Consider the following 12,991-nt stretch of genomic DNA (forward strand, 5'->3'; position numbering starts at 1 on the left):
ATTTTTGTGTCTAAATCGTCAACTTTTTTGATTTCAGACCATCTAGTGCTGCAATGTCTCTTCAGATGTTGGGTTAAGGTGCATGAACTTCGTCCAGTCTGTCTTGTTCCTCGCTCTACCCGATGCAGAAGGTCTTCTGCTTCACTGAGAGGGTTTCCCAGGAGGGTGGTGTCATCTGTGAATGCAAGTTCTGGGAGGACTTCTTCAGGTAGTCTTCTACTTTGATGATGCTTTAGGGTCAGACCATCGGAGGGCAGATTGCATTCCTCAGAGCATAGTCTAAGCAGATGATGAAGAGGAAAGGAGCTAGAGGGTCTCCTTGAAGGACTATGGTGTCTATAGAGAAGAGATCAGTGTGGGACTACCACAGAAGTGTCCGCATACAAATTGAATGATATAATTGCCCATGATCTTTTATTTACTGCATCTGCCTGGAAAAATGAAGTCGAAGCATCAGTCGGTGGTGCTGGGGTTGTAGTTCAGTCGTTTTCTACACAGTTTGAGGGCTGTCAGTTAATTTTATGTTTCACAGCTGCAGCTAGTAAAGCTAATCTGAGCAGGTACCACTGAAGTAGAACAGTAATAAGCAGGTTAAAAAAAGTTTCTGAGCCTGGAATCATTATGAAGAATTGATATTTAGGAATGTATTTATCGATGAAGTGAAATTCTGCTGTTCCTCAGTCTACATTACTTCAGTTAATGAAGCTTTGTAGTTAGCTGGTTGCCTTTAAGTGAAGCCCAGAATGAACCTGTCACACTACAAACAAATGTGCCTCTTCCCTGTTTGACTGTTGGTGCTAAATGACAGCTCTGCTTTAGTTACCTTGATATAAAACCATGTCTTCATGATATGCTGCCAGCGGGACACGAAAAAAAGGTAGAAATGAGAACTGAAATTAAATGTTGGAGTCCTATTTTTCAGGGTTCATTGACGTCGCTGCAGTTTGAGTGAGAAAGACTTTTCTCAGACGTGTTTTCTTATCAGTGATGCTTCATCAGGTATTACAGAGACAGAGAAGCAGAATGCAGCAAAACAGGAAACCCCCTCATCAACAACACACCTGGACTTTCCCTGCTGCAACAAGACGAGGAAAGTTTTTTCCATGACATCAAATGATGCTTTTTCACATCCTCTTTTCTCTTGTGACCAGCAAATCTTTCCCTGTTTGTACATCATGGAGGATCTTCTAGTTACTCTCAGGAGATGGGAAGACTTCAGGAGGAGCTCAGAATGAAGAATCATAAATGCTGCACTTATATGGGTGCAAATTTGATCTAAAAGGGGATTCAGCTGGTCGGCACATCATAGCAGAATGAAAAGCAACCACAATGTTTTGCATGAAAACAGTCTTTTCAGATGACTTCAAATGAACAAAACCATACAGAAAAAAATGTAGCAGCACAACAGAGAACATAACAAAACTGCATAGATCAAAAACGTAGCAGAACAGAGGAATAGAACAGAAAAAAAACACACTTATAGATAGAATTAATAGAGTCAACAGAACACAGTAGAATAGAAAACACACATACTTCAATAGCAGAACACATTTAAAAGACCAGAGTAAAACCAAAAATACAACAAAACATTTATAGCACAGTTATAGGGTGCAATAATAGAGTCAACAGAACGAAGAATAGAATAGAATAGAATAGAATAGAATAGAATAGAACAGAATAGAATAGAATAGAACCACCACCTCCAAATATCACCTGAATAAAGTCATCTTGCAACCATCCAGAAATGATGATGATGAGGAGGAATATGTGTTGCAGTTATTAATAAACACTATAAAATTTACACCGAAAAGCTGTTTTCAGTTTATGCATCATGTCTTTATTCAGTAAACCATAAATAAACAAGATTCTGTCAGACAGAGGAACCTGTTTAAACTCACATTTATCTTCTCTAAAAGTACCTTAACCGGCATAAAATGTTAATATTAAGCACCTCAAAATAGTACTAAAGTACAATAATTAAGTATATTTACATTATTATTTCCCTATTGGGGAACTCATGACATTCTGTCTGGTCTTTATGTGGTCAGCCTACAGCCACAGACTATGTGGTCAATGTTGGTAACTTAAGGCCCGTTTTTAACACGTATTTGTTCACTTTCTGAAGAGTTAAGTAAGCCGAATTCAATATTAGCAATTGTAGTTTAGCATGCATCATTTGATATACTAAAAGATATTATTAATTAGCTTTGACACTTAAGAAAACTTTTAAACGTGATCATTTTCAGGCGGGTTCTGGAGTTATTAAGAGTGTCATTTTTCTGATGCCTAAGTGGGTTTATGAAGGATTTTTATCGACTGGCATCGGAGAAATCGACATACAATGACATTTTAAGTTACAAAAACATATGTATTTGACAAAAAACTGACTGATAAATTATTGGCTAAAGCATTTTAAAGCGGCTTACCTGAACTGCACTCATCAGCTGCCAGAACGCAGCCAAACATTTCTGGTAAAAACTCCACCGTTTGGTCCTAAACAGGCGGACAGAACTCTGAAGTCTCCCTAGTGGTGCAAAAGCGGTCTAAAAGCAATTATAAATCGGATTAACCAATTTTTAGTTCTCTAAAAAGGAGAAAAGTTAGTTTAATTGGTCAGAAAACTAATAGCAACATTTCCGGAAACACTACGCGCTGACGTCACAAGCAACGCTGTGTTCTGATTGGTTAAATGGTGACTAATCTAAATATTCAAAATAATATCCACTGTATTTTAAAACCTAATTAAACACCGCATTATTTTTTTCTGTTTAGCAAAATTATGTCATAGTCTGAAAACAAACGTGTAAATATATCTTTAAAAAACATTTGGTTATTTGGTATCACAATTTTACTTCTTTTTGCTTTTTTATAGAAAAAAGCCACAACTGACATTCGTGGTCTGATTTTTTTTAAATTATCGATAAATAGCACAGATTTTTACAGCTTTTTTTTTTACACTGAGCACTCATAATGTGGTCAGCTCCAAGCCACTGGCTTTGTCTTTTAATATTGTTTTTATTTTTTGTCTTTTCCAGGAATCATTTTGTACCACAATGTTCTTCAGAGCTGCTTTCAACTCTTAAAATTAGCAGAAACAGCTAAATATGAGTGTTTCCTCATCTTGTCAGAAGAGGTCTATTGCACAGACATACAGCATGCAGTTCACCACCTGCTGATCTTCAATACTGTTTGCTGTCAATAAACTAATCCTTAAAGGCTCAAAACTAATAATTAAATTAGTAAAAATCTAGAAAGTGACCAACCTTGATTTCCTGACGCGAAGAGTCTCAGCTGTCCAAAAGAAAGAAGTGCTACTGGCTGGTAGAAGGAATAAACTAAAACAACACAAATATGTGCATAAAACGTACAAAAAAATGACTTGGAAATAAAAGTTAAGCAATGTCTGTCCACCTGGGTAAGTTTGGATATCACACAAATAGTTGGTAAATAATGCTGTCAGAAAAGCGTTGTTCCAGGTTGTTATATGGATTTCTGATTGTTTTCTAAGATGGATTTTTATATGAAATGAGTCCCCAAGACGTCAGTGTTTGTTTTAATGTGCAGAGATGTAAGTGGTAAATGGACTTGCTCTTATATAGCGCTTTTCTACTCATCAGAGTACTCAAAGCGCTTTTACAATTGCTCCCATTCACCCAGATACACACACACTAATGTGCAGGTTGCTAATCAACCTGCACATCAGTCAGTATACATTCATACACCAGTGGAACAGTCACTGGTAGGCAATTCGGGGTTCAGAATCTTGCCCAAGGAAACTTCGGCATGCAGCACACGACTAGGCGCGAGCGGGAATCGAACTGCCGATCATTGGACGACCCGCTCTACCACCTGAGCCACAGCCGCCCCAAGTGTAAGATGTAAGTTCTGCTGTGACAGAAGTCCATCTAAACATCAAGATAATTAAATTAAATTTAAAAAAAGATCAAGTTTAAATTGAAAACATGACCTGTTTTAATGCTGCCATAAACTGATGAGGCTGTAGTTAGACTACGGTTTGTTTTATAGCAGCTTTATTACATCAGGAGCCATTTAAAGATAGAGAAAGTACTGATATCAAAGAGTTATATAAGCAACTGTAATGTAATAGTGAGATAATCAGAACGGTCAGGATGATATGAAAGCAAATTACTTTTAACTGTCAGGGAAATGATTTTGCTCTCTGGTCTGATAGGATCATAATTAGATGATTACGGTTTTGTGTCAAAGTTGAAGAACCGGGAATGACTGAGATGTCTATCAGTTTATTGCTGTTGTATGTAAATATATGTTTATATACAGAAATCTGAGGGATCTGAACTCCAGGAGCCGTGTTTTAGGACTCTTATTGTCCGTTACGTAACTCCAGAGAGCTCTTCTCAGTCTCATGGAGTCAGATAATCGAGGAAGAAATCACATTAAAGCAGTAAACTTTCTATTTTCTGTATCGTTATCTTCATATGCAAACCAGTTCTGTCTGTCTGTCTGTCTGTCTGTCTGTCTGTCTGTGGTGAGAGCACAGGTAGTAACCACTGAGTGTCTTTCAGGAGAAGATCTGTTTCTGCTTCTTTGAATCTCTCCTGGGCTGCACAGTGGTACAGTGGTTAGCACTTTGGCCTTGCAGCAAGAAGATCCCCGGTTCAAATCCCGGCCTGGGCCTGGGATCTTTCTGCATGGAGTTTGCATGTTCTCCCTGTGCATGCGTGGGTTTTCTCCGGGTACTCCGGCTTCCTCCCACAGTCCAAAAACATGCTGAGGTTAATTGGTTACTCTAAATTGTCCGTAGGTGTGAATGTGAGTGTGATTGTGTGTCTGTATATGTAGCCCTGTGACAGACTGGTGACCTGTCCAGGGTGTCCCCTGCCTTCACCCGAGTCAGCTGGGATAGACTGCAGCACCCCCCATGACCCTAGTGAGGATAAAGCGGTGTATAGAGGATGGATGGATGGATGGATGGATGGATGGATGGATGGATGGATCTCTCCAACCATCCACACAACCAGCTGATGAACCTGGACTAAGATCAGTTTGATATCTCTGCTGTATATCAACTACTCGTTTTGCTCCCACTTCAGTTACAACAATAAGATGTTATTATGTCATTACTGTTAATATAATGTTAAGTACATTTTCCTATTAATACATGGACTTTAATTGTAATTAGGACTACGGTTGCTTTTGACTTTTACCCTCTTATTGTCTGACATGCAATCTGTTTTTTTCCATCTTATTCTTTCTTTCTTGTCATTTCTTTCTTCATGCAGGTGTAAAAAGGAACACCGACAACAGAAACCTCATCCAGTTTTAGTTTAATTCCTTTTTAGAAAAAAAAATCTCTTCACTTCAGTACATACACATTGCACAAGGCAGGGAGCCTCACTTTTTATCACTGTTATTTTTTTCTTTTTAACCCTTTCTCTTCTCAAACCGGAGTTAAAAGCAGCAGCAGCTGAACCAACACCAACAACCAGCACTTGGTTTCTCAAAAACCTCCCAGATCACAGACCGGCACCCAAATCCAGCAGACAGGAAACATCTGAGCGACTCGGAGGAAAAACTGATTCAGCTGATGTTTGTCAATCACCATTCAGAGCCATCTATGACATATTTAGCGTGGTTGATTGGGAATCTAAGCTGAATGGAGCTGTGAAAATGACATTAAAGTGGTAATACATCTAAAATAAACAGACACATCCAATTAGAGATCTGAACACACGATGCCAGATAATCACAGAAAGACATCTAAAAAGCTTTCTAATCCTAATGAGGAACATCCCGATCATAGAACACAAGTAGATCCTAAAATATCAGCTCATCAGCTCTGACTGTCAATAAAGGTGATCAATCAGCGTTCGTCTCGTCTTCTGTCTGGATTGGACGTGAAATGCCGAGTCATGTTTGGGAAGCGTGGCTCTGAACAGTTAAAACCGCTTCATCAACAGACAGATTGCTGGTGTAGAATATATCATATTATTATTATTAATATTATTATTATTTACAAAATCTCTGTACAATCAAATTCACAAGGGAGAAAAAGCTCTGTCCTGCCAGTCAAGCATTCCAGAAGATAGTTTAAAAGGTTGGATTTGTTCACATAGCAGGAGGTTTGACCGCGATAAGTAGAGGAACGTAACGCCACAGCGACTCAGAAGCAAGCTGTGGGAAACCTTCAGAGCTGCAGCAGGATTCCTCACAGAGAAGTGGCCTGAATGTGACGACAAAAGCCGCTTGTTCTGCTGCATGATCAAACATCCTGTTAGGAGCAGCATCCACCTTAAATAGTGTCAAGATGTACATCAGCAGGACAGAAAGTTCAGGAGGAGAAACTCTCTCCTTCAAGATTCAAACAGGATTCATCAGAAGGAGGAAAACTAGCAGGGGTTCTGGAGCAGAAGAGACGCTGAAAGAGCGAGGGATGAGTTACTGCATAGCTCGGTGGGCAGATTTCACAACATTTGCACAGAAAGAAACGCTGCTTAACCCTCCTGTCCTTCATTTTAAAGTTGGAAAATGTGGAGAAAAAAAATATCTTCACAGTGAAACTTCTGATGTCCACAATTTCACATTTCTGGGAGATCTTTGAACATTTTTTGGTGACAAAAAAGAAATTTTAAAAATGTTTTTTAAGAACATTCATAAAATAAAAAAATCAACCATAATTCAGCGAATGATTTTTTTTTAAATGAATGTTCTTAAAGAAAATATGAGAAGCTTTACTGATAAAAATGTAATCCCTTCATAAATTTTTAGGATTTTTTTTCTGAAGATTTTTACTCGTTTAAAAAATATTCACAAGAATTTTCTTGCCAAATTTTGGGGGATTTTTTTTTTTAAATAAAAATTTTAAGAGAAACATTTAAGGAATTTTTGGAATTTTCTTCCTGAAGAAGAATTTTGCAAATTTTCAGAAATTTGGGGAATTTTTTTCAGACGGGGAAACAATATTTTTTGGTGTTCATAAATGAAGACAACAGGAGGGTTAAACGCTCATTTACGGACAGGACTGAACTCCTGCATCACATTTCAGCAGCAGAATCCTTCTTTAAATGACGGGTTTCATGAGCGCTGCAGCCTAAAACACTGACGCTGCAGCAGAACATTAGTACAACAGTTAGGTCCAGTAATTCCTGCCTTAAACAGGGTTAGATCACTTTAAACGCATACAGGTACACCTTAAAACGAACAATTTATCATCTAGATTCTGCATCGGACGTCACACGAGGCCTCATTCGATTAGAAAGATCAAACCGCCGCTGTTTATGAGTGCATGCTGAGATAAAACAGGACAGTAAAGTGTTTGAGAAGATTTCTGCAGCCTCACGGAGCATCATAACAGGTTTACAGTCACACTGGTTCTGTTGTGCCAACCACAGACAATAAAAAGCAACATCACACAGAAAAACACATGAACTCACATTGTTGGTTGTTACTGGCCACAAAAAAATGGCAGGATATGAAACAAAAAGGAAACCGTTTTGAAAAAAGTTAATCTTAAATTGGTTTTAAATTGGTTCTACAGCCGTCCAAAAATCTCAAATTAGCTGTTAAAAGCACCAGATTACTGGGAGAAGCTCAGGTTGTTGCACTAAGATGAACGTGGAAGTAGCAGGAGATGAGCGAGACTGGAAATGTGTCTGAATCTGTTACGACATCAAAAACACAAAGGGAACAAACAAAAAGAGTGAAACAACAACAATGAACACACAGGTGAAGCTGAACAGGCACAGGAAGGGCACAGACGTGGTGGAAGCAGGCAGACGCAGTAAAAAGGCAACTGATTGGAGGTTTGTGAGATTTAAAGGAGGTTAGAGGTGGCACAAGACGACCATCAGCAGGACGGGCTGAGGGCACAGCTATCCTCCAAACATGAGCTGGAACAAGGCAAATACAAAGAAAACAGAGAAAAAACAGACGCAGCAGGACAGAAAACACGATCGAGTCACTGTTTCCAGAGGAGACGACTGAGAAACAGTGATGGGGTTTGGATTACTGAAGCTAACGTGGTTAATGAAGCCTGAAAAATTAACTTTACGAGCCACAGAAGGTCCACTAAAATGTGCCTGACAGCAAGCTGAGCTACAAACTCAGATGTGTTTTCAGTTTTACAGTAAAAACCGCTAAAAACTTGGTGCTTTACAAGCTGCTGTGGCTCAAAACAAGCTAATGGCCTCTAAACAAACAAATCAACCGTAACAAAAACAGCGCAGCAAACATGCTACTAGGACCAAAGTAATGATAAAGGGTGAAGCGCAGAGAACAGGAATCCCTCAGAATCCCTGCTTTGCTAACAGTATACCAGCTGATTAGGGTTTTAGTTTATTTGTAGGTGAAGCTGTCGGTGAAAGAGTCATAATTGTGAACGTGGAGAAAGAGCACAGTTCCTCTGCTGGAGAGTAAAGGCATGAAGACAGACGTTTAAATCCATAAAGCACTGAACCGTCCAGCTGCTTTGACAACAGAAAGAGATGAAAGGCTGTGAAGGTAAAGTAGAGGAAGAGGAGGAGGACGGGGGGGCATCACTACGATGATCAGGAACAGCTACAGTCTAATAATCCAATCATTTACTGGTGATGGAGCCTCTATGACGCTGCCGTGCACAGTGAACGTTTCCTACAGGGCGAGGCCAGCATGAAACGTAAAATTCTAACTTCCTGAAGTCAGTGCAGAGGAGGTGAGATTCATTTAAATGATCCACAGCAGCACATCCAAATCTGGGAAGAATTTGGCTCAAATCTCTGCCAGGGTGCTGCATGCTTCTCCGATTAATGTTTCTAATGCCGAACACCAATTCTGTAAACGAGCCTCAATCTGAAGCTTCTGCTCCTCGTTTAATTTAGAGGATCTGAACAGTAATCTGTAGCAAAAGAACGTTGGACGATGACTAGAACGTCGTCCTGCAAGTACAGAATTTACTTCTAAAACTGGCAGATGGAGGAGGATAAAACTTAGAGGACAATCATCAAAGTATCTGCCCATCAGAGCGATAAAAGCAGCAGCTGAACCGATTCTGCTGCTAACAAACGAGCATTCAGAGCGTTTGACGTACAGGAAGGGGTTACTGTGGGCAAAATGATCTTGGTCCCCGTATGTCCCCATCTGAGGGCTCCAACGAGCAAATTTAACCTCAGCTCAGCCTGAACACCTCATTAAATCAAACCGCAGCATCCAAACAAGGCAGCAGGGTAAGAAACCAGCGCCTCATCCCGTCAGTTAGACGCTGACAGACGAGGAAGGACTGGAGGAAAGCAGATATCAGAGAATACTTCACATCACAAACAGCTGAGCCAGACTGGACAGCAGCTCTGATCGTTCCAGTCTGCTGGAAGACGACGTCTTGGTCCCGTGATCGAAACTCAGCCGGCTGTGGACGCGTGACGGCATACGGTGCTGCTAGCGTCGCTAACGAGGAGGAGACAAAAGAAAAGCAAAAGGCCATGAGCTGCAGAGCGACAGGCAGAATGATAGAGCTGTTTCCTGCTCCCCATCTGAAGGAGGAGGAGGAGGAGGAGGCGTATGAATCTCAACAGGATTTGGCTTCAGTGCACTCCTCAGAGCGCCGCAGCGAGACGGGCCACTTGTGCAACAAACAGGAAACACAAAGTGAACCTCCTCTGAGCCGCTGGTGGAGAAAACGACTCGTTCTAGAGTGTTTCTGAGCAGATGTCACGTCAGTAGAGAAGAAGTGCTGCACAGAGAGAGGCCCGGCGCGCTGCAGTCCTCAGGACGTAATGCTACAGTAGCTATCACACAAACACAGGAACAAAAACACACAAAGAGACGCTGTGTCTCTGTGCTTCCTGACACAGGAATCAACACACCTGATTACAGGAAACTATAAATTAAAGATTACGATATTACACCTCTCTGATAGGGGCTCTGGATGTTAGAGGTCATCATTATGTACAAGAGTTAAATCATTAAAATGGCTTTTCTCAGTTTCTGCGTCTCTTAGTGTTCCTTTAGCGGCCTCTGTGAGGGGGGACCTTTCAGCAGCGTACAAAGAGGACGACGTCGCGGCGTTGGGAGTCGATGACATCGCGGCGTTCTGGTGACATCGTCCTGTCGACAGTCGATGATGTCGTGACGGGATTCCCCTTCACGGGTCCTCTGTTGTCTTGAGCAGCTCCATCAGCGCTCCGACGGCTCCGAAGTAACCCTGGAGCAGGACAAAGAGCACAGGAACACTTTTCACACAGCAGGGGGTGGAAGTGACGTACACGGGAAAAACTCCAAATCTGACCGAGTCTGTTTGTCTTATTTTTAGTCACAATGTCTCCTCCCACTTGATTTAAGATAAATTCACTGAACAACAGACATCTCAGCAGATGGAGGGACTTGTTTTAAGACAACACATCTTAAATATCTTCTTAAGTCAAACAATCTTAAAATTATCTTGTTTTAACCCTCGTGTCGTCCTGCCGGTCAAACTGACCCGTTTTAAAGTTTGAAAATGTGGAAAAAACATAAATATTTTCACAGTGAAAGCTTCCACATTTTCAACATTTTTTTGGGAAGTTTTTGGTGGAAAAAAAGAATTGTTTAAAAAAAAAAAAAACTTTCTTTAAGAGCATTCAGAAAAATGTCATTTTTTTCCCTGAAAGTTCTTAAAGAAAACATTGGAACTTTTACTGATATATATGGAATCATATAGGTATTTTTTTTTTTAGGTATTTTTAGGATTTTTTTTCAGAAGATTTTTACTCATTTATTGAAAATATTTACACCAATTTTTAGGCTTTTTTAAATAGATTTTTTTCTTTTTATAAATAAAACTTTTCAGGGAAACTTTTAAGGAATTTTCTTCCTGAATTTTGCTAATTTTCAGACATTTGGGGAATTTTTTGCTGAATTTTTGGATTTTTTTCAGACAAGGCAACAATATTTTTTGGTGCCATAAATGAGGACAACAGGAGGGTTAAGACGCCTCAGCTTGACAATCCTGGTAAAATAGAGCTTAAAATAAGTTTTCCAGCTAATTTTAAGATCTCAATATTCTACATATATCTTATTTCAAGAAATCTTACGAGCCATTTTCACTTGCTCTATTGGCAGATTTTTTTCACTTATTTCAAGGTAAAAGTTCCTTGAAATAAGTTTTTTTTTCTTGTTTTAGAGGGGCATTTTTCCAGCGTAGGACTGTTTATAACGGAGACAAACTGTTCTCTGTGTTTCTGGAGGTAAACTACGTGTTTTTTATGTTATGTAGGGACCCTGAGGTTGGTCTCCTTTAAATTCTCATGATTTTATTTCCTGTCTGACTTAAATCTACAGTTCATTGGTCGTGTGCTCACCTCATGTTCCAGAAACAGGGCTCTTAGTTGTCCTTTGGACCAGAAGTCCATGGCGTAGGCTAGCAGCTTTGTGGACACGGTGTTGATACGAAGGAAGTTCCCAACGAACACCACGCGCTCGATTTTCTGATGTGAAGAAAACACACAAAAATTCAGAGAAATCAAACTCCACTATGTGTCTGATAACCAATAACAGAAAGGTTCACATAAAAATCAACCAAAATCCAGCAAATTTCACTGGATTTTGGTTGATTTTTTTGTGAATATTCTTAAAGAAAATATGAGAAGTTTTACTGATATATAAGTAATCACTCATTTTTGAAAATATTTACAAGAATTTTCTGGCCAAATTTAAGGCATTTTTTAAATTAAACTTTTAAGGGAAACTTTTAATAAATTATTGGAATTTTCTTTCTGAAGGTTTTGCAAATTTTCAGAAATTTGGGGGATTCTTTTGCTAAATTTTTAATTTTTTTTCAGACAAGGAAACAGTATTTTTTGTTGCATGTAAATGAGGAGAACAGGAGGGTTAATACACAGCTCCTGATATGATCAGTCAGCTAAAATGAAGAAACCTGCATTCTGCTCAGTGACCTCATGTCGATGAGTGTCTGCAGAAAAGTGAAGGAATAATGGCAGACTTTAAGGAGGCAGGCAGACGTTTGTGACCTGCTGATGTAAATAAGTAACAGAAACAAGCTTGGACTTGAAACGAGACGTGTTGGGCAGATAGAATACGGGCTGAAATAGGAGAGAATAACTCCCTTTGCTTTGGACTTTGGGCTTTGTAAGTTTGCAGATCTCTGATTTGTACAAGAAGCTGTTATGCAACACAGTAAATGTAAAGAAAAAGACCACCTGGGCTCTTTAAATGCTCAAGAAACATTTTTAACGTTCCTTTTTTCCATCAAAAAATGTTCAAAGATTTTCCAAAAATGTTGAAATGTGGACATCAGAAGTTTCACTGTGAAAATATATTTTTTCTCCACATTTTCAAACTTTAAAGCGGATCACTTTGACCTGCAGGACGACACCAGGGTTAAAGAGACGGGAGCAAAAAAGAAGCATTTCAGACAAGATGAAAAGACTTAATGTACTGTATGTATGTGATAAAATAATATGTTTTTTGAACATTAAAGCATGTAAACATATCCCAGTAAATGCCAAATAAAATGATAAACCTGTAAATGTGCAGAATATGGGCTCTTTAAAATGTGAAAATGACCTGGAGCTGAATGATGAACTGAAAGTCACTGGGGAGCTTCACTGCATGTCCTTCAACATTTCTGTCCTCCTATTCCTCTCCACTAACAGATGAAGGCATTAATCCTCTAAAGGCATTAACTGGTTCACAAACAACAGCATAAAAAATAAAAGAAAAAATGTGAAGGATTTAAAATTGCTTTAATGTACCAAATGTTGGAGCTCTTTCCTCTTTCTATGAACTGTAAAACCACAACCTGAACTTCATTAAACTTTCTAGGAAACGCTTTAATCTGTCCTCGAGCACGTTCGTAAATAAAAACACAAAATAAACAGGGCTTCAGGTCAGAACCTTGTTTGGTGAAAAAAGTGCAACAACCATCCAGACCACACGGTGGAGCTGCAGAGCTGATAAACGGTTACCGTAGTTACACCGCTGTTAAAATGAGCTCCAATAAACCTCACACTGATTCATTTTAGTCATACAAAAAGCACCAAAA

At 39.4% G+C, this 12,991-nt stretch overlaps 1 protein-coding gene across 2 annotated transcripts in view; it reads right to left on the minus strand.

Annotated features, from left to right (window-relative positions):
* Nucleotides 1–5,289: 5,289 nt before the first annotated feature.
* Nucleotides 5,290–12,991, minus strand: part of pank1a (pantothenate kinase 1a) — a 37,133-nt gene continuing 29,431 nt past the window's right edge. For both annotated transcript variants that reach the window (XM_022189644.2, XM_022189645.2), the window contains exons 7-8: nucleotides 11,289–11,414; nucleotides 5,290–10,153 (exon numbers count right to left, since the gene is read on the minus strand). In XM_022189644.2, the coding sequence (XP_022045336.1) occupies nucleotides 10,094–10,153; nucleotides 11,289–11,414 (186 nt within the window). In that variant the 3' untranslated portion in view covers nucleotides 5,290–10,093. The remainder of the gene's footprint in view (nucleotides 10,154–11,288; nucleotides 11,415–12,991) is intronic.

This window comes from Acanthochromis polyacanthus, chromosome 15 (genome assembly GCF_021347895.1).
Source record: "Acanthochromis polyacanthus isolate Apoly-LR-REF ecotype Palm Island chromosome 15, KAUST_Apoly_ChrSc, whole genome shotgun sequence".
In the NCBI taxonomy this organism is placed as follows: domain Eukaryota; kingdom Metazoa; phylum Chordata; class Actinopteri; family Pomacentridae; genus Acanthochromis; species Acanthochromis polyacanthus.